The sequence below is a fragment of the Dryobates pubescens genome, chromosome 14 (assembly GCF_014839835.1).
Source record: "Dryobates pubescens isolate bDryPub1 chromosome 14, bDryPub1.pri, whole genome shotgun sequence".
NCBI classification, from domain to species: Eukaryota; Metazoa; Chordata; class Aves; order Piciformes; family Picidae; genus Dryobates; species Dryobates pubescens.
In genome coordinates, this window is record NC_071625.1 from 18,114,055 (window position 1) to 18,137,192 (window position 23,138).

The following is a 23,138-nucleotide window of genomic DNA, read 5'->3' on the forward strand; positions in this document are numbered from 1 at the left end:
CCTCACTTTTGTAGTTATGTCTATGTGAAAACCAAAGTAGGATTTCAGGATTTTACTTGTTAACATTGAATTCTTTATTGGCCATATTCAAATTGCTGTACGAGAAATAAGAAATCTTGATAGCATCCAAGATGGGGAAATAATATATGGATTTTACTGTTGGAGAAACTAAAATACATATACTGAATTTTTCACTACCTTGATCTTTTTCTGCTCTGGGAAGAGGAAACAGAATCAAAGGGACACAAGGTATTTGAAGGTTGCAACCCTGACCTAGTTCTGCTCATCTTCACTGCACTGAGGAATCAGGCCAACCCTGGCTAGCCTGAAGCAATTTTATCTCACTGAAATTCCAGGCATTTTCCTGTTCCTCAAAAGTGCAGCTGATATAGCTATATGTGACACACACACCATACTACCTGTGCACCTTGAATTTGTGTGCAGATAACGAAGGTCAAATTTTCTACAATTACAAGTTTAGCTGGCACCAATTTATGGGCAGCTTATGTCTAAAACTGCCACAGGTAAAATTCTGGGTAGAAAAATTTATGACTTTTTGTCCCACTCCATATTATTTGCAAATAAATTAATCTGTAGAAAGAAAGTGGAATACTTATTCAGTAAAGAGATATTACTTTTATGATGTATTTATTAATCTAATGGTGTAAAATCTTTTCTGTAAGAACTCTTGCATAATCATTGGATGATTTTTCCTTTAAATTCTCTTTTATTTTTAACTGTTTGTTATGTGCTTGCAAAGATAAAACTCTTGCAAATTTCATTTTCCTGAGATACCATCTGAGAAGTCATATATGAAAGAAATTATTATTTCTGAGTAAAAATTTTAAAAACAACCCCAAACCAAACAAAAAACCAACCCCTTCCAAAACTAAGTAAATAGCACTACATGACTTTACCTGCTTTCCCGTCTTACAGCAACTAAGGTAAAGCTCAGGGGAAATAAACCATCATTTTCCAGCAATCACAATCACTACAGATTTCAAACCAGCTATCCTCTCGACTCTCTTTGGGATCTAGAGAGAGAGATCTGTTTCCATTACAAATTTTCTTCTAATAAATCTTATCAATTTTACACAAGAAGCTCAGAACATTTTACAGCCTTAATGAAAATCCTTGTGTAAGAGAAACATCCAGAGCAGATCTAGAGGATCTGTAAATATCCACATACTATTCACAAAAATAAATAACAGATCATCTATGTACCCCATGACCATGTACCAGTAGTAATTTGCCAAAATCTATATTAAATTTTTGAGCTGTAACGCTGAGGGATATCAGTCTTGTGCATCACATATTTCCTATTCTGTAGGAGTCAGAAGGAAGTTCCTGATGAAAGAGAAATGTTGTCAAGAGGGGGATGTGGGGGTTTTGTTCTGAGGTGTGTTACTCATTTACTTATATTTTTTGGTTTTCTAATCTGCAATACTTTGTATGTAAGGGGCTAAGGGCAAAAGAAGTTATTTCTCTGCAGGATCTAGGATAAATGGGATGAAAATTCATTTCTTGAACTTCTGGTTCTATCACAAGATGATAATTTCTTGTAATTAGAAACATACTGATACTTGGGGGCAGGGGAGTTGTTGGTTTGGTGTTTGTTTGTTGGGTTTTTTTAAGTTTGATCATTTCAGACCTTGCAAGACCAGTTTTTCACCAAGCAAGATTTGGATCCTGATTTGTTCACTTGTATTTTTTTTGCACTATTCTGATGAAACCCCAAAAGGTCTTAATTTTGAAAAAAAATTTTTTAAAAAATTAAAAATTAGAAAGGTTATTTCATTGAGGACATTTTAATCTCAAAAGGAAGAATATGTTTTATTAAACTGGTCTAAAACATTTATTCTGAATACTGAATACTCTCTGAATATTCTGGATTCTGAATATTTCAATAACACTTCTGAATTAACATTTATCAAGGCCAATCCATTTCTTACCCAAGGGAGCTGTCACCTCATTTATATGTTAGAGAATTGTCCACAGAATATAAAAATAAGGAATGATTATTTAATACTTTCTGCCACATGAGAAGTAGGAGGTGCTGTAATCAATTCTCCAACTGCAGGTTCAAAAAAAAGACAGAAAGTGCAGCACACATTAAAATGTGCAATTCATTCCAAAAGATGTTAACAGAGGCCAAAAGTATAAATGAAGAAGACATGGCCACAAATGCACAAATGTCTGAATATATCTTCTGAGCCAGGAAGTTCTTAAATGTTGATTGCTGGTATCGACATCTAAAAAAAAGAAAGAGCAAAAAACCAATTTCATTTCTGATGGCAGTAAATTCTGCACACAGGACCATTTTTTTGAACACAGACATACACACACATTACCTCCTTTGACCTTTTTTATCCTGACTCTAAATAAAAGCTAAGGTTAACATACAGGATGAAGATCTAAATGTTGATGTTAAATCAGAGCTATTAAATAGATAGTCCAAGTGGACACGTAAATAACCAGGGTTCAAGGTTCATGATTGTGTGATTTATACAAATAAGCACAGTTACAGCTATAACTGGAAAAAATAAATATGGAAAATAAAGTTTCATGTAGGAAATTAACCTATGAATGCTAGTAAAATTTTCTTCAAGTATTATGTACTTCAGAAAGCATTAGGGGAACCTCAGTGGTTTGTAAGCCTTCCAGTTAAACTTTCCCTCAACAGACAAATATTTTGGCAGGTTTCCCAGAAAAGGTTTTTGTTGTACAGTGCTATGTGAAATCAATTTCCATAAAACCAACAGATGAAAATCCCTTCTTTACTGTAAGAGCAAAATATATAAAAAATAAGGTATTAAAAACTGCTTTACTCTCCCTTAAAACCTTTGAAAGCTTCCCTAATATTCAAATGAGGAGTTTTTCATGTAGAGGCAACATTTGTTTAAGCTTCTCTCTCTGATACTACAGCAATCATTTTTTATTTCTGCTCCTGAGCCTTTCTAGCAGACCAGGGCATACAATGTCATCCAGTAACAGCTGAAATTATTCAGAGCAGTGTTTATCTCTTGGTTGTTTGAAATTTCTTTTGTTTGTTAATTTGTTTATTTTTATCTTAAGTATTGCATTTACAAAATATGTGGAAATACTTCATGCTCCTCAAAGGCAGCCAGCTGGCAATTTCTTTGGTCAGATAAATTAATAAATATATGAGCAAGGCCAGATACATGCTAAGGTCTTCTGCATCATCCTCACCCTTATGGGATGTCCTTTTTGTCAGTACATGAATGTTGGACGCTGTATACCAAACAGAGTTTTGACTCAGAGGGGAGGCAGGGAAACATGATTCATCTTCTGGAACAAGTCCAATTCTTAGTTTTCCTTGATCTTCTTTTTCTGATGTTGCACAAATTACTGACTTTTTCTGCATATGAGAACCCCACCTATTATTTGGGCGATAGTGAGTATTGCTCTCTTTCTTCTTGTGCCTTTAAAATAAGCATCCATTCTTTTGTATGTGTTTCTGTATAGCAGACAGGAATGTTACCTGTCCTTAAAAACTGAGTCAGGTGTAGGTATCCTTGAATTACGGCTGATCAGAACTGACATAGATAGGTGATCCACATCTACATATGGGAATAACCTCAGACTGGAAAAAATTGGCCAAATGAATGGCACTGTTTTTGGCTTTTATTAGCTTTCAGTTCTAGCACAGCGTAATTTTAAGGGGTTTTTTTTGCACTCCTTATCTTGGAAGTTTTTATCTTTCAAGAAGACCAAGTCTCCTGAGCATGATGTAATTTGAGATGCCTGGATGGTCACCAAGTGTCTGTGGACAGTGATCCCAGTCTGAAAGCTGTAGCAAAAACTTTGAGGTTTTAGCTCTGCAATATGTACTGCAGTGACTTGTTTGGGTTGGGTTTGGGTTGTCTTTTGGTGTTTTTTGTAGTGTGGTTGTTGGTTTTGGTGTTTGTTTTTTTTTTAATTATTGTTCTTTGCAGTTCATTATTTCAACTACACATTTGCCTATATGTTTTTAAAGAGTGCTTATGGTTGCATGCATCACCATCTAGACTCCGTAACTTTTCTCATTGTATTCACCACAAGTAGCCTGATTTCTCTCTTGAAATCTTGATATAGTTTATTTTCACAGAGTCTATCTCACCTATCTTCAGCTGTTTATGAGGCAGTCATTCTAGCCTCTCTTTATGGTCAGCAATAAGAAATAAGCACTTTGAGGGTGAAATTCATCCAACCTATTTGATATCACTCCTTCAAAAAGAGGTGACTCATACCCTGGAAATGCCAATTCCTCTCCAGTGAATATAAAGGCAGGCTACATCATTAACTGTGATGCAGACATTTGCTCAGATTGATCCCCAGTAAGAGCCCCAGTTAAGCACCAGGACTCTGATGGGGGGCTAAATGCTGAGTAAATTCCAAACAAGATGTTCCACTCTTCATGGGTTCATGCTGTAAGAGACATACAGATACAATCAGAAGGGAACACTGTGACCATAATAGCTAGCACTGAGAGGTAATGACCTCAGCACTAAACCAACTTAAATTCGGTCATGTTTTTGAAAAAGAATTTGAACAACAGTGAATTCATGTTGTACGTGGGTATGGGAGAACACATCTCAAATGGACTGTACCTATCAAAAGGAAATACCATTTTGGGGCTGAAGTCTTGTTATTTTTTACTCTGGAAGCTTATGTTGTGGGACAGAGAGAAATGGGATCTAAACTTAGAATTTATAATACAAGACTAGGATGAGGTATAAAGGATATTGATAGTGAAGGGAAATGGTGTGCAATTCAAAGAGGAAGGGTGATATGTTTAGAACCAGAGAGAATGATGTTTCATCAATCAAGATGCCAGCTGATAAGAAGTTAGGTAAGAGTAATAGCTGTCTGAATAGATGGAAAGGTTGTGCTGTTGATGTTATGATGGAAAAAAGACCCATAAAGCAGATGAAAGGACTGAATGAAAGCCACTCAGCATGAATGCCAGGAAGTAAACTCCATTCACATTATTTGGGCTAGCGTAATGGTCATTTTGAAAGGGAAACATGGACTAGAGTATCATCTTGAAATCAACAGAATCAAAAAGCACTAAGAAAGTCAAGCTCACAAGTATTTTCTAAGAAAATAGTACTGGGGCAGCAATGAGTCTCCTCTAGCACTACTACTCTGATTATTTTTCTTCTCATGTTTTCTTCTTTTAGTTTTGCTCGTCCAGGGAAAGGGTCATGGCTTGGTAAAGGCAACCTGGAGACAGGAGCAGACCAGTCCAGTATGTCATTAGAAAATCTAGTTTTTGGAGCTGGCTACTGCAAACCCACTTCTTCAGAGGTAAGGAGGATGAACAATGCTGATTTAATTCCATTTGTTCACACAGAGTGTCGAAATTACCTGTGAAGAACTTGCCCTGGTTTATATTGCTAATAAAGGGGTTTAGTTGGAGGAAGGACTCTTCAAACATTTCTCCATGAACCACATGGCACTTGGATATACAGTTCTTGGTGTTCATTTCCCACATGTATGAACCAGTTTAGAAAAGTTTGCAATAATATGTTCTGATTGTCAGTGACACTTTTAAAATAGGACACCTGACCAAGTGTTTGCTGTAAGATGAAATTAATTATTCAGTAAAAGATTGTTGCTTTCAGGTATTACATTCAGGTGCCATTATTAAGGATGTTGTGGAGGAAGAGTTTGTGCCTGGAATACTGAGTATCGTGAGAGCTGGTGACAAGGTGTTATGCATATTAACTTATTCAAGACAGGGCCCACAGTTAGCGTATGCATTTGATGTAACTTACAACAGGCGAAGAGTAAAGCTTGTGCAATTTTTAGTACAAAGACATTTGCTTGGAAAATAGTGAGTAACTGTGTGGTTGAGTGGTTTTGATTTTTTTAAGTGCTAGATAAGAAGTGAATTTTGTCACACTGCTGCCTGTGAAGGAGCCCATACTGGAGCAGGTGGCTGTGACCTATAGGATGATGGGTTTCAATTTGCTCTTATTTCTCATTCTACTGTGTTTAATTAGTAATAAAGTAAATTAGTTTCTTAAGTAGAAACTGTTTTGGCCATGTTAGCATTTTTAAGTGATGTCCCTGCCCTTATATTCACCCATGAGCTTTTTGCTGTATTTTTCTCTCTCTGTGCTGTTGAGGAAGGAGAACTATAAGAGTGGCTTGGTGGGAACCTGGTAGGCAGCAAAGGTTGGCCCACTAGACATGTTTCAGACAATATTTGAACACATATAATCACTGTAGAAGTTCTCATCTTCTTTATGTAGTTGATTTTCCTTTTTCTTACTGAAAATGACTGCTTTCATTTACAAAGAAAATCTATATTGATAGCCCATCTTGCTACTTCCTGAACTAATCTTCTGTATTTGGACTGCTGAGGTGCTGCTGGTTAATGATAGATCCTGATGGCAACTTGTTCTGCACTTCTGACTTCTCAGGGCAGAGAGTAATTAAATGTTAGTGGCTTTGGATTGTATACGTGCATTTTCCCTAGCTCTCCCCAAGTGACTTGTGAATACCACTGACAGGTTCCTCATTTCCTGGCTTAGCAGAGTAGTGACAATAATTAATCCTGTTGAGGCCTTAGTGATTTTTTTCCCCTATGTTTTCTACTCTCTTTCCAGACATCTACCCAGCAAACAGGTATTTTCTCTTTCTCTTATGTGTCCTTCCCTCCCTCTGTATTTTCTCTCTATCTGCACTATACTTTTCCTTTCAAGAACAATTAAGACAATGAAGATATTTCTCTCTTAAATAAGATATTTTGTGGTCAGCTAAATATGAAGGAAGGTGTTACTACTTTCTCAAGCTCTCTTCAACTCATAGCTTACATTCAGAGGGAATATATGTCAAAATAGAATCATATCTACTGAAGGCTTGGGAGATCTACTGGGATGAAGCAAACTCATGAGCCGTACATGACTGCCTTCCCTCGGGGGCATCTGAATTCCCCTTTGGGTCTGCTAAATTGCTTTTCCCTGTGAGGAAGTTCAAGAGGTTGTTTCAGATGTTGCAAGGTCTGTATCTTAACATCACACAGATTCATGCTTTCAGGTCATCTCAAAAGTCATAAGACCTGCAGACTAAAAAATATCTATACATCCTACATCTACAGTAAAATAAAACCAAGATATTCCTTGCAGGACTGAAAATTGAATGGTTACTTACACTTCAGGACTTTTATGCCCTACTCTGTACCATGCTTTAATGTCTTTGCAATACTGTGCATCACATGCCTGCTGTGTTATAATCAAGTTGAGTCAGTGACATAGTGGGGGTTATTAATAATCTGTACTCAGAGTAATCTTATTTTCATTTCGATAGCACTTGCACTGCAGATAGATTGACTTCTAAGTAACCACATTGATTAATCATACGACTTCCCATTAATATGGCACTGGTGTCTGATAGGAAGTGTTATTCTCCTAGCTAGCATTGATATAGCTATGCCCAAAGACACAGTGTTTATGCCTGACATAATACAAGAGCTATGAGTGTCATTCAGATAAAATTGTATTAATGAGAAGAGTTCTTTTCCACAGTTTGCTAATACTTTCATCTTTTCATCAACATGTGAAAAGCCTAGACCTCTCCAGCTAAACACCTTACTCATCTGCATTTTATTCTTCTTTTCTTCTGTGTAGTTATATAGTTAAAATTCTATTTTTCACCTCTTGAAAAGGGAAGGTTGTGCATCAGAGAATAGCCCCTGTAGGGTCCATTGTGGAAATTATAGTTTAACTGAGAAAAGAGGTAGGTATACATAACTGCAAACTCCATAACTCTTCAGACACAGGAAATTTAAGGTAGAGATTTAATGTAGAAATTTAATGCAGAGATTCATATTATCCATCTTTCTAACTTTGTTGCATTGGTTTTGGCTGTTTTGTTGGTTGGTTGGTTGGTGGCTGTGGTTTTTCTTTATCCTCAGGGCATCTGCTATATCCTGACTCTAAATCAAAATTATATGGGAAAGACAGAGAGAGAGAGAGAGAGACAAAGAAAAAGGGAAAATAGTATAAAGCAGTAGGCTGAAAGAATGGGGGTGAGAGATGGTAAAAAAGAAAGAGTTATCTTTGCAAAAGAACTAAAACTTTGCAAAAGATTGGTGCTTCACTGTTTCCTATTCAGGGATGGCTGTGCATATTATTGCCTTCCTTCCCACCCCCTTTGTAACTAGCACCTGATGTACCTAAAGTTCTGTGAAGCTGTCAAAGTTTTTTAAATGTCTTTTTTTTTTTTTAATTCCTAACTTCATACCAATGGAAAAGTTTTACAAACAGTGTCTGATTATTCACAAACTGAAGGCACAGTTAAGATTCTGATTCTACAAATTTACATCTTGAGTATGTGAGATATCTGGTAGATACTACGTACCTATTAAAAAAATTTATTTTTTTTTCAAATCATACAGAAAAAAGCCCACCAAGAGCATTTAGAATAGCTTTTACTTATTGAATAGAACAGAATTGAATTAACCAGGGTGGAAGAGACCTTTGAGATCACTGAGTCCTACCTATCATCCAACACCATCTAATCAGCTAAACCATGGCACCAAGCACCCCATCCAGTCTCTTCCTAAACACCTCCAGTGATGGTGATTCCACCACCACCCTGGGCAGCCCATTCCAATGGCCAATCACTCTTTCTATGAAGAACTTCTTCTTTCAGCTCCTTCATGCGATTCTCAATTTTTTCAGACAGAGTTTCAATGGCTGAAACCAAAGAAACACGTGTCAGACTATCCTCCAGTTGTCTCATTTGATCAGTGAATTGGCCAACTGTAGGAGGAGCTCCACCATAATTTCTTGCCACAATTCTGCTTGCCAGAGTTTTTCCTAAACTGAGGGGCCCAGAACTGGACACAGTACTCAAGGTGTGGCCTAACCAATGCTCAGCACTGGGGCAGAATGACTTCCCTGCTCTTGCTGGCCACGCTGTTCCTGATACAGGCCAGGATGCCATTGGCCTTCTTGGTAGTTACTTCATATAAATAAAAAAGTCTGCAGAAGCATCATTTACATAGTTTACATCAGAATTTAATCCAGTATTTTTAATACATACATAGAATAAACCAGGTTGGAAGAGACCTTCAAGATCACTGCGTCCAACCCATCAACCAATCAAACACCACCCAAACAACTAACCCATGGCACCAAGCACCCCATCAAGTCTCCTCCTGAAAACCTCCAGTGATGGCGACTCCACCACCTCCCCAGGCAGCCCATTCCAATGTGCAATCACTCTTTCTGTATAGAACTTTTTCCTAACATCTAGCCTGAACCTCCCCTGGCACAGCCTGAGACTGTGTCCTCTTGTTCTGGTACTGGCTGCCTGGGAGAAGAGACCAACATCCGTCTCTCTACAACCTCCCTTCAGGTAGTTGTAGAGAGTAATAAGGTCACCCCTGAGTCTCCTCTTCTCCAGGCTAAGCAACCCCAGCTCCCTCAGCCTCTCCTCGTAGGGCTTGTGTTCCAAACCCCTCACCAACTCTCTGGACTCGTTCCAGCAAGTCAATGTTGCTCAGAAATTACTTATTTTTTGTCTCAGACTTCTCTTCTTTGGTGTGAATGTGGTAAGGAAAGCATATTTTTCCTGTGTTGTCATGTGTTTGTAATGGATGTTTTCAAAGGAACATGATTCTTTCATTGCTTTGCTTATGTAAATGGTGATTAGTTGTGACTGGGACTCCAGCAGATGTCCAACAGATAATTATTCTGAAATAGTAAAAGGGCTGATATACTGTTCTTTATAAGGTGTAATGACAAGTGTCTTTAATCAGTGTGCTCAGGGCACCATTTGTGATAATTACTGACGAAATCTTTAATCTTCAGTTGCCTGAAGATAAATGGCTGAGTTTTAGAAAAAACTGAATGATTTTCTAGCTGTAGCAGAAAACATGGTTGACTAATAATGTGACAATAACCAGTTCCTTTAATCACTAGTATATTTCTTTTCTGAGGCTCTTAGGTTTGATCTGGTATATGCAAGGTATAGCAAGACAAAGATTTGCATTGCAATAGAGTTAAAAAAACAACTGGGATTCAATTGGAATTAGTCCTAAAACATAATGTTGAAAAATATTTGCAATGTCTTCATTGTGGAGTTCAATTAAAATGCTATGAAATCATCTGGAGATTCTTGTGAGACTCTAGACAGGGTGATGGTAGAATCTCCTGGAGAAAATCCTTGGAAATTGATTATATTGAAGTGATAATTGGTTCCTTTTGAAAAGCAATAGAATTTGCATAGGAAGGTCTATCTATTTTTGGTATTTTTCTGCAATGATTGTATAGTTGGAAAATCACATCTCTGCATTTTTTTATACAAACCTCTCTGCTACATTCTCTTTACAATTCTCATTCTTTCTCTGGATACCACTGTGAAAAAGCCAATCACATTTACACTTTTATAACTGAAAAGAAGGGTTTTTTATGGCTAATTTAGAGTAGTTGTGAGTAGAGTGATAAATGGCAGACTGAGCATGGAGAATTTACTTCTCTTTCGCTGCTATTATTACAGTTATATACTAAAGAACTTAATTGGCCCCCATCACCATAAATTCTCACTTTAGGGCTGAAATCTGCTGATGTGGTTTGTGTATTCATTCACTTGATCAGCATTCTTGCAATCAATCTTTCTTCAGTTTTCAATATTGACTTCTGAGAAGTTCATAGGAGGATGCTTGGGACAAATGTTGCTTGCTGAAATGGAGTACACAAGCCGCAGGAACAACCTTTCTACTCTTCCATTTAGGAACTGAATTTGGCTGCTCTCTACCTTTTGATAGAGTACTCTGTGAATCAGTTTTTCTTTCTTCTCAGTATTTTTTTTCCCAGCAACACTTCTTTGAAAAATTATTTTCATATGCCTTAAAGAACACTACAATAATTTCCACTGACTGAAGATGAAAGAGTACTTGAAAGGAGACCTAATCAACTCTCATAGCTTCTGAGAGAGGACAGCCTTTCCAACAGGAGCACAGATGCCAACAACAGCGCAGTAGAGATCCATCATCTGGAAGCTAGCCCTTTGCTATTGGCAAGTGTCCCAGACAACAGCTCAGGGACTGGGGAATAAGAAGAGACTCCTTCTTTTCCCAACCACTTTGTCTTTTTTTCCTTTTTATTTGGAGAAACAAATCTCCAAGTGACAACAGGAGTCTGTATTTCTGTTCAGAGCAAGCATGCCAGTCATAATGACCCTAGAATCATTTTTGCAGCTATAATGAATGCTAAGTCTTGATGCAGCACTTGTGCACAATATTAATATTATAATATATATATTAACTTGTGCACAAATGACTATCACTGCTCTGAGTATCAGTCAAATTTCAGCAGTCTGATAAAGAGAAAAAGTGGACTAAGGAAATAGAGATGGGTCAGCATGTTTCAATTCTTAACTGCATTGTCAGATAGAGGTGAATAACATTAGAAAATACTTTAGCCACTATAGATAAAGATTTATTTATTTATTTATTTATTTTTAGCTTCATGGAAATAAAAGAATAATTCTAGCAGCTCTTCAATGCATGAATAACCTCTGAAGCTGATTTAACTTAATCACATCTTCAGAATCTATGCTGGAGTGTTTTGATGAGTAGCAAAAAATGAAATTTTGGGCAGAACTGGGTAATGCTTCAAGGAAGCTCTGCATATACCCAAAATAGGAGTACAAGTAGTCAAGCGGTTTAGACATAAAGTATTTGGGTGAGAATCTAAATCTAAATGTGTGTTTAGAGTAAGCTAGACACAGTCAGAGGCATATGAGCTTACACTGCTTCTCTGACTGGCATAAACCTGGAGAAATCAAGGTTCTAGTCAGTCTGGTTTTACATTAGAGTTTACCTTTGTCATTCACAGCTTCATAGCATGGTATTTGAATAGGGTCTGGTGTATTAGCTCTGTCTGTGCACTCAGTTACTCTGTTATCCCAGGACAGCTGGATGTGTCTTGATGTGGGAAGGAGCTGAAATATCATTTGTCTATAGCCTCTGATATCTATTAAGCCAGATAAGGACAACAGTCTTATTTCTTTCACTTTTACTCCTTGTCAGTTCATAGAAACAGTGAATGGTTTTGACTGAAAAGGACCTTTGAAGGTCATCTCGTACAGCTCCTTCTGGCATAAGCAAGGACATCTTCAACTAGATCAGGTTGCCCAGAGTCCCATCTAACCTGACATGTTACCAAGCAGGTTCCTAAGAGTCATATGCAGGTGGGAAGAAAGCATGTCTTAATCGACATCAGCATTTTATTATTATTATTTGCATATGTTGTTTCCTATCCCACTCTTTCTGTGTGGTTCCCAATTGACTTCTCATTTTTCCCAAAGATGTGAGCACATTATGCCGATTTGAATATTCTCTGTCAAACTGGATCAGAAGTTCAACAAGTCTTATGTTTCGCAAACAATCACAATTAAGTGTTAAATGATCACTGAGACAGCAGAGGTAAAGAAAAGGAAATCCAAGCCTAAGCCGTGACAGCTTCAGAAATTGTATGACTTCAGGGAAAGCCTTCCTCAAATTGCCCAAATATTGGTTTATGCCACAGCCCTATCCTTTCTGAAAAAAGACTGTAGGAATTCCCAGTGCTTTCATTTGCACAATTGTGATGAATCCTACAAAGCTCAGAGAAGTATCTTCTGGCAATGTGTTATATCAGCTATCTTTAAAAATGGAGTTAAAAAACCCTGTCCTTTTATTGTTTCTAAATATGCCATCTTTCAGGTTACTTGACTTTTGTCCATTACTCTATAGTGGAAAATAGTCAACAGTGTATCTCTTGGAAGGTCGTACTCCAAGGTTTGTTGTAAAACTGAGTAAGAAAAATCAACTTCCATGCATTTCCCAGTTATTTTATTAAAAATAATTCTATGGTTCAGGGAGTCCCATTGCTCATATAATTCAAGTTTTCAAAGTGACTAAACAAGATTCATTGTATTTTTCTCTTAGCAATGTTCCAAAATATGTTTGGTGGGTTTTGTTTGTTTGTTTTCAGGAGTACTACTTTACTTCACCAATCATACCCCAAAATAATAATTTGCATCCCTGTCTGAAGGCATCTTTCTTCTTTCAAACAATTAGTCATCACAAGCAATGCTCTGCTTTGGCACAGGTGCTGTAATGATCTGTTTGCTTTGCTGTGGAGGGATGTGGTTTCTATGCCTTCTGCTGCAAGGAAAGAGCTCAATATCTAATGCTGTTGTTATGCTGCATTCCTGGAGTCTTCACTTATGACACTTTCAGGCAATGAATCATTTATAGCTACTTGACATGCATGCAAATAACCAACAAATTACAAAGCCAATTATAAAACAATATACAGTCCTTTCTGTCAGTTCAGAAATCCACAATTTCTGTTTTAATACTGAAATGGAAGTAATGACTAATCAGAAACTTTCTCAGGTATGTTTCTATAAGGAAATTATATTAATTTGATATAATTTACTGCAACAAAATGGGGAACTTTTGAGTAGCTGGAGATGCATAAATTTGCATAAGTATTGCATTTTCACAGGCTCATTTTCCTCTCCCAGTCAATACTTCCTGTATTATGCATAGCACATATACCAGCCCTCAAGTAGTTTACACTCAAACCCTATCAAATTTCATGATCCATGAGTAGCTTACCATTTTTTTCTGAAGGCTGTCACTTTTTTTGGTTTTAAATAAAATACTTATAGTGAGCTCAGTAGTGGAGAAAGAATGTTTGACTGACAGCTCTGGAGAGTCAAACTGTTCACAAAAGAAACATGATACATAGAGCGGAAACAGTGCTTTACCATAACCATGACTTGACACTGCTTTGGAGGTACTCCTTTGTCCTTTTTAGGTTTTCACCCTCACTTCTCATCATCTGGTTTTGTCTACCAATGGCAAATAGAGCTAACTTCAACAGAGATGTTGCATATTCCTTCAAGATCTGTCACATATAAGATGATGATGACTTTTGGTTTGGGCTGTCAAAGAGCAGTCATATAGAGCTTTCATCTGACTTTATGCCTTTCTCTTGCAGATAGAAAGAGGTTGGGAAGATCTTGAGAGACCTTATTGCAGCCTTCTAACATTTTAAAGAGATCTTATATTAGTGACAGGGTAACACTGGCTGTGTAACAGGCTGAAAGAAACCATAAAATAAAATTAAAAAATTCTGCCTTACTAATGAAATGTCAAACTGCTTAAAAAAAGGAACCTATAAAGGCTACAGTAATTTGTCACTGCCAAAAGACAATTAAATATTTCCTCTCTAGCTATTGTTTGACAGTGTTGTTAATGTTTAAATTTACCAAGCTGAGGAAGAGATCAGAAATAGTATTATGAATATTCTAATTCTTATCTCAGTTTGTGAAGACAAAGAGAATTAACCAGCACGCAGCAACTGCTCTAATTATAGAGACCTCCACACTGAATTCTAGGCAGTTTACAAATTACATAAATTTGGGTGGTCATGTTTGGTACCATATCCTTTTTCTCCTATGTGTGATCAAGAACTAAAATGACCCACTGTGAAGCTATTTTCTTTTGAATCTTTCCTTCTGCACAAATAGCAAGCACACTCATCTGAATTATACCTGAGAAGCAAATTCTGTTTCTACTTGTAAGTCTTCAACTAGTCATGAAAGGATGTATAGAGAAACAAAATACTATGTCTTGGAGTAAACAGCAGTCTATCTCCTTCCTTTTCTAATTACATGTTTTCCAAATTAGGATTCCAGTCTTATGTTTTCATCTAATTTTTCCTTCCTCTTCCCCACAGATCAGGATCCATGTCCATCTTGGCAACAAATTCCCTACTTTCTAGTTGTGAACTCTATTTGCCTCTTATAAGTAGTAGGCTGCAATAATGAAGTCACCTTTCAAATCAAATACATTGTATTTGACCCATCAGGGTCCTAAGCACTAGAACTTTCTGGTTGATATTTTTGACTCCACCTCCAGATTTGGAAAACAATTTTCAAAAGAAACCCCTTTTTTTCAGATTACACTAAAAATCCATCAAAGAATGGATCCATTATGACAAGTTGGTGCTTCAATGTTTGAAGAAATTAAATTAACTGTTCCTCTGTGCATGAACACATTTTTAGCTGAGCATAGTTTTATTTTAAGAGAGTAGCAAGACGCAAAGTGATTGGGCTTTTTAGGCTTAAAATGCCAGCCTTGTGTGCTGCTGCCTTGAGGGCTTCACACAATTCAAGCACAGCTTCTCAAATTTCACTAGGACCAGGATAAATTTATATTGTCATGATCTGCTACATATACAAAGCAAGCTTGGTTGCTGGAGGTATATTTCTTTAATAAGACTGCAATGTTAATCCTTTTCTTAGTGGCAGGATATCAGTTAGGACATTCTTGCTCTGATTCAAGTGATAATACTCAACCTTAAAAATAGGACTCATCAAATATTTGGTCACTGTGGATTTCAAAGCAATATCTCTGACTATTTTGGAAAGGCAGAAAAGGAAGCAAATTTCATGAGCCCCAGTGGAGTATAATTGGGACAAGTGCAGTGTGACTTGGTTTGTATCTCAAGACTGAATGACTTGCAGAGGGTACAATGTCACCCTACCTCTCCCCTTACATGTGGCAGCCCATTGGTATGCCATTTTCATAACAAGTGGCAGAGCTCAAATACTGAAGTCAGGGATAGGAAGGGGTGATGTGATTACTGAGTTCAGTCTACCACCTTTGTAAGAAAATGTGAAATAGATACGTATTATGGTAGGTCAAAATATATTTTCCATACAAACATCATCTCTACATTCTACTGATTACTGTTCCCCAGCTTAAAAAATTGGTATGGCATCCTGTACTGTCATACGTGATTCAGCACAGAGAGAGTGATTGGCCATTGGAATGGACTGCCTAGGGAGGTGGTGGAGTCACCATCACTGGAGGTGTTTAAGAAGAGACTGGATGAGGCATTTGGTGCCATGGTTTAGTTCATTAGACGGCGTTGGGTGATGGGTTGGACTTGATGATCTCGAAGGTCTTTTCCAACCTGGTTAATTCTATTCTATTCTACACCGCAACTTATCTAGCTTCAGAATGTACAGATGAGCTTAAGGGACATTTTAATTTGTATCTGTAGTGCATTAAGTAAGTGTGCATGAAGGTGCTTCATTTTACTCTGAACAAGGAAATACTTTCTTTCTAAGTTGACCTAATACATTTTTCTTTTGGGCCAGTTTGGGCATTGAACTGTAAAATCAATTATTCCTGTAGCTCTAGTCACGCATGAACAGAGATCTAAGCCTGAAGTCACTTTCTTTGCGGCAGTGACTAGCAGGATTTAATAGAGCCTGGCATTTCTAAATAGGAATCTGTACTCCTTGCTGTTGCTTTTATTAAGTAAACGACATTTCAGAGTGACCATTTACTCTGTTTCTGTGCATCAGAAAGCAACACTTAGTGAAATAGTTTGGTTCATGCACTATGATAGACATTCACTGTGTTTCATGGTATATTGTGCTTAAACACTACGAAAGAAATGGCTTCTGCAAAAGAGCTGGCTTTAACTAATTTGTTTGTCAGGTCCAAACTAATCCACGTGCTCTGGCAGATTATCTTCATTTGGCTTTTGTACCAACCATAGCCATATCCTTCTGCAGTGAACACTGAGGACAACACAAGATGGAATCTTCACTTCCCTACACACCTCTTCACTTCCCTACACACCTCTTCACTTCCATATCAGATGCTTCCAGTTCCTGCTTTTTCTCCAAGTTAGAGGATTGCTCAGCTCACACCAGATCTGCTAGTTCTCTCCCTCTGCCTGCACCTGGAAAGAGTAGCTCAGATTATCTTTCTGAGCATTCATTTTCTCACGTGTAAAATGTAGACTGATTTATGATGCATTTCAGGCTTTATAAATGACAACTGCTAGATAAAACCAGATCTTGTTAATCTCTGTGTGTTGTTTTTTATTGCCATTGATATTTCAGTGTTTCCAGACTGATATAAATATAACCACACACACCCAAACACGTACCCCCAGTTAAATCCTGATTTTTAAACCAAAAAGCTGTAAAATTAAAAAAAAAGTAAATCAAATTAGAAGCCATTATTTGCATTCAAGCTTCTGGTTCAGTTTCCTTTCATACATAGCCTGTGGAAATGAGGAGCATTTATAGGAAATAATGTTGATTAGCCTCAAATTCTGAAGTAGAGGGAATGAAATGTGCTCATAAAACGCCTTTTTTTCTCTATGTGCTGTGAAGGGAGTCCAAATGATAAAATGAGCTGGACATGTTTGCAGTCCAAAGGCAAAAGTTTTGATGGATACTAATCTCACCATTCCTATGTGAGCAAGCTGGGATATATGTTAGAGTTTTGATTATTGTTGCCTATGTAATTAATTGCAAACTTTGCAAGATATAACTATTAGGAAGCTAAAAAATACTCAGAAGCACTTTTTATTCTTTTTATTATTTATGTGTTTATTCATTCATTCTTCTATTTAGTATCAGACAGTACATAGACAAATCCTTCCACCACAAATCCTTTACATGTGTGATTATAGAGCATTAAGTCATTTACACTCTATTCAGAGAAGCAACTTAAATTATTCTTCCCTGTTGCTATGTATAGAAACATTATTGGTGTTTTCTGTTGCTCTGAGTGCCAATTCTAATGGCGCAAATACATTTTATGCCACTGAACAGGATCTCTTGATATGTGTGTGAGGATATACATACATGTGGGAGAGACAAAAACTGTCAACAAGCGTCCTTTTAGAACCTGACTGATTTTGTGCCTGCTGCCTGCAGGGATGTTCAATAATAAGGCAGTTCTTCAGCTCAGGGGTCCTTGTTTGATCACAACATCAGGAGTGGATTTGCTTTCCTTATCTGTGAGCAAGCAGCATGGACTCTTTTTAATCAGAAAGGACATTGTACTGAGGCCTTTTTTGATGTCATCACAGTGTTATTTTATTCAGGATATCAGAATTTACAGAACATGTGTATGTATTTCTCAATAATAAATTTTAAATTATATACAAATACCCTTTTTTGACCCTCTATTGCAGAAATGATCACTTTCAAACCATTTGAAAATCAAACACTGTTTTGTTTTGCGTTGTTGTTTTTTTGGTTGGTTGGTTGGTTTCCATACAATAGTTATTTAGTATTGCTTTATCACCTCTCAGCCAAAGGATAATTCACTGTGCTTTGTGAATGTTCCAGACACAGATCTTAATAATAAGAAGATTAAGATATAGCTAATATGTGTCATTTTCATACATATATCTAACAGAGAGCAAGGAAAGCATATGACTTTTCTTGTGCCAGATGATTCAGTTCTCATCTTGGAAGAAGTATTCCTCCTGTCAGACACCTGCTCTCACTTTTATGAGACATCTCCCTCAGTGCTTAATTTATTGCTATAGAAATGTTTTTATGGGTTTAATTTTCTCTATGGAGACGTATAACCCCCTAGATCAGGTGTAGGAAATGGAAACCCTTCTTATTCAGGGCTCTGTAAGGACTTCTGAAGAATATTCTGTGTGTGCTTTTATATGAAGAGCTATCGTGATTGCAGACACTTGTGGTAATACACAAGATACAACTTGACCTTCAGACTCTAGGTTGTTTTCAAAATGATGTGGGAAGTAGATTTCAGACAAGCTGAGGACATGACAGTATTTGTTTTCCTGTCTATTGAATAGAAATTTTAAAAATTGTTAAATGTCCCCTAAAGAAAAATTCTGGGAAAAAACCCACAACCAACTGAAACACCTGTTCTGACAAGAAAGCTTTCTGATTAGTTTTTGATCTTGAAACTGCACAATATACTGCTATTTGAACATGATCTTGGTGAGAAAGAAAATTTAAAAAGCAGGCAGTTTTATTTGAATTGAAAACTCAAAATGGTTTGCTCAAAGAGTGTCAGTATGAAACATTTAGAACTTCAACAGTGTTTACCAGATTTTTTATTTCTAGAACTGTGAAGCATTTTTGATTCACTAGAATGGTGGGTTTAGATTAAAAAGTTCTGTCAGGTGCATTCTTCTCCAGTATTTCTTTCTCAGCCACTTTTAATTAAGAAACCCACGGCTTGTGTTTTGAACAGTAACTTATGTTGTTGAAATGCTGAGACACAACCATTAGAGCTGACCGTGAAAATTCTCTTCTACCTCTTCAGAGGATGTCATTTTTTTCAAGCCTGATGGTTCCTGTTATGCAAGGATCTCAAGTCAAATACTTTCATCCTGTTAATTTTGTACAAATTGTACAGCAACCAGTTTCAGCAAATGGGGTAAGGACTTGCCCTTCTTCCACCAGTGGTACCCTCTGCTCAACCTGTAGATTTTACATTTTACATTTTCAATACCAATGTGATTAACGAAGACAGATCATACCTCCCTCAATGTGCACAGTCATGTGAGTCTCTTCACATGGAAAGGGAACATCTGTGGGTCTACCACTGATTTCTCAACAAGAAATAAAAAAACAGGATTAAAAAAGGGAGAGAAAAGAATTTTAGCCATTTAGTAAATCTGTGTTTGCTTTCTGTCTCTGTGCAGGGTTAGATATGGCAAACTGTGTGGTTTTGTAGGGTCTCTATCTTAACTGCAATATATATAGTATGAATATTTTGGAAATTATGTCAGCTTATGTAAAAGAAAGCATTTTGTCATCAGTGGCAAGAGCTATGAGTGTAAGTGAGCTGTTCTAAATATGAAGCTCACATTCATCCTATAGCTATGAAATAGCAGGGGGTAATTATTGTGACTGTATGGACCCTCCTTGCACTTAGCCATTAATTTTTTGGTAGTCCAGGATTCCCGCAGTTTGTTGTCTATATGGATGAGAATGGATCAACCTGAGAGGAGGTGGCTACTCTTATAAACAGTACTAAATCATTGCTGTAAAATCTTTTTGGGTTGGAATTTTGATCAGACCCAGGGATTTCTTGAAACAACTCCGTGAAAAGCTTTGATGTAGTGACAAACAGTGACAAACATACTGGGTGGTCAGTCTGGCTGTCCCAGAAATTCCTGATGCAGAAGTGACAAAGGTGAACACAGATAAGATGGTCAGGATAGAATAGAATAGAATAGATTAGAATAGAATAGAATAGAATAGAATAGAACAGAATAGGACCAGGTTGGAAGAGACCTTCAAGATCATCATGCCCAACCCATCATCCAACACCATCTAATAGAAAGTATTTTTTCAGAAATCTTTCTAGAACAGTCTTTGATAAACATTTGAGACATTATGTTGTTTAAGAACATCTGTAACAATGGATGATGCATATACTGGAGTGGTCACGCAGGACCACATTCTAGCTGGTGCAGGTATTCCGTTAGAGGAGTCTCACCTGATCCAGATGAAGATCACTGTAAGGTCCTTTGCACCATCCTCTGGACAGCAACCAACTGTCCTGTTCAGGAGACTGTATTTCCATACAAGTGTTATCTGATACAAAGATCCCAATAAATTAGGATTTTTGTTTGGTTTGTTGGTTGTGGTTTTGTTTTGTTTTGTTTTTTTATCAATAATTAAGAAGCATAAGATAACTGAATATAAGCTGCATGATATAACTCATGGTTCCCCTCCTGTTTTACCTTTTCTTTAATTATAAAATACTAATATCTCTTTTGAACATTTGTGTTCCTACACACAAGAGTATTCTACTCCTCATATTCCTAATTACCAGGAATTATTATCTTTTAATTGTCTTGCTTTTTTTCAAGGAATGATAATGAGATGCAAACACTAATCTGTTCTCTCAAACCATAACTAAAATTTCACTTCTAACCATGAAACACCAGGAAATTTCCAATCTTAGAAAATGGTCTCTCAAACTCACTGACCAAGGAGATGAAGAATCTCCTTAGTCAGTGGGTTTGAAACTAAAATAAAACTTATATATTAGGTGACTAATATGAGCATGCAGAAGAATGGACATTATCCTTTCAGAAACTGCATTCATCTTGGGATGCTGAGGTTTATTTCTCTTTTTCAGGCAGTTCCCTTGATCTTCAGTAGAAGCAGTAATGTAGGCTTGTTCTATATACTAATGGAGACTGCTAAACTTGTGCATTTAGCCTGGAAGAGCTTTTTAGTATTTTAAAATTCTTGGCAAGCAATTTGAATTGTCTGAATTGCGAAATGCTGTGTGGAATTAGATTAAATGTAAAGAATTTACTTTACCAGCTATTAGTGCTATTGTTGAACATTGCACAGAGTTAACATAGCTTGTGAAATTGCTTTAATACAAAACAAATACAAACAACTTGCTGTATATTACAAAGCATAAATTCCAATTGGTGCCTTTTGATGTTAAATAGATTTAGTACTCTGGAAGTGGATATTCACAAATTGTTCTCTGCATTTGAATAATGATTGTCATGAACTTTATTTAATTACAGTATTTACTTTTCTCAAGTAATTTTTCTCTTGTTATAAAGGAAAAGTACATTATACAGTAATGCACTCTGATTATAGGAGAAATCTGTTGACTGAAAAAAGCATTACACAGGAAACCTATTCATTTAGATGCCTGATTTATTTAAGTGCATTCAACAGGGATATTGTCAACAATGTTTAGTTTGTTTGAGGTTGTTGATTTTGTAGGCTATTTTACTTGCCTAGGTAAATCTGAAAGAACATCTTAGAGGACAGATCAACAGGGAGCAGTGATAGCCCAGTGCTGGGATCTATCTTTGTGACAAAATTCAGCTGAAGACTTCACTTCTCCAAAGCTCTAGGCACTTGTTTCTATCTCACATTTGAGTAGGTTTTCTTTATCATTACTCTTTTGTAAACTCAGAAATAGAGAAATTAAGACTATATATACATGATTTCTCATGACACCCTGCAGATATACCTGAAGTGATATGTAATTTTTGATATAATATGTGCACTTAGTTGATCACCTAACTCTTTAGAAAATTAGTTTTTCTATTTTGCTACTGAGAAGCAAAGAGCTATGAAGTATTTTACATTTACTCAGTTCCTGAGGTGAGCAGCTTTTGTGTTGGCATGATCAGCAGCAGAGCCCTCTAATGTCGTGCATGTTGACATTTCTGCAACAAAAGGGACTTCAGGGGAGAAGAAAGACCCACAGGATCTGACAGCTGTCATCAGAGAGTGGCTGATGAGACCTGTTGCTGAGGTGAGCAGCTCCAGTTCACTCAGAAGGGCAGACAGGAAGGGCTCTGTAATTCTGCCAGCTCAAACAAAGAGCAGTAGTATCTACCTAGAAGGCAGCCCTGTCCTCTCTAAACTCTACACCTGCTCTGGTAGGAAGAAGCAACCACTCAGGTGCAAGCTGCAGGATCTGCCCGGATCTTATGCCAGTACTGGATGGATGCAATGAACCCACCTGCAGGAGGTTCACATATGGAAAAGGACTCCTCTGATTAGTGACAGAACTCTGGGAGGAGATGAGAACATTGAGGAGTATCAAGGAGTCTGAGAGAGAGATAGACTACTGGAACCACATAGTAGGGTTGTTTACCCTGGAGAAGATGAGGCTTATGGGAGAACTTATCTCTCTATATAAGTACCAGAAGGAGGTTATGGTGAGGTGTGGGTTGGCCTGTTTTCCCATGTAACAAGTGATCGGACAAGAGGAAATGGCCTCGAGTTGCACCAGAGGAGGCTGAGATTGGATATTAGGAAAAAATGTCTTCACAGCAACGGTTGCCAAGCATTGAACAGGCTGCCCAAGGAAGTGCTTGAGTAACCATCTCTGGAGGTATTTGAAAGAAGTGTAGACATGACACTTAGGGATGCAGTTTAGTTGTGGCAGTGTTAGGTTTTACAGTAGGGTTCAATGATCATAAGGATATTTTCCAACTTAAATGAATCTACTTCAGTATCATTCATTCATTCTGATGCCTCAATTTCATTTTTTTAAGAAGCAGAACAAAAAAACCAAACAAATCCTATAGGAGATTAGACCATGCATAATATTCTTAACCTCATTGTCTCCACCTGTTCAAATTTATCACTCACAAGATTAGTTCAGTCTCCAAAGGTCTCTGAAGTCACTAGTTGTAGCTCTTATTATATGTCTGCCTCTCTACGAGTAACTTGCTCAACATAAGAAAGAATCTCATTGCTGAATTCATCAGATAGCTGCTGGAAAATATGCACATTTGGAATCTCATAGGGTAACTTTTATTTTA

General features: G+C 37.1%; 1 protein-coding gene across 1 annotated transcript in view; it reads left to right on the forward strand.

The window, feature by feature from the left end:
- Positions 1 to 23,138, forward strand: part of FAM135B (family with sequence similarity 135 member B) — a 172,999-nt gene that overhangs the window by 119,054 nt on the left and 30,807 nt on the right. Inside the window, exon 7 of the mRNA XM_054167407.1 lies at positions 5,184 to 5,310. Coding sequence (XP_054023382.1) covers positions 5,184 to 5,310 — 127 coding nt within the window. The remainder of the gene's footprint in view (positions 1 to 5,183; positions 5,311 to 23,138) is intronic.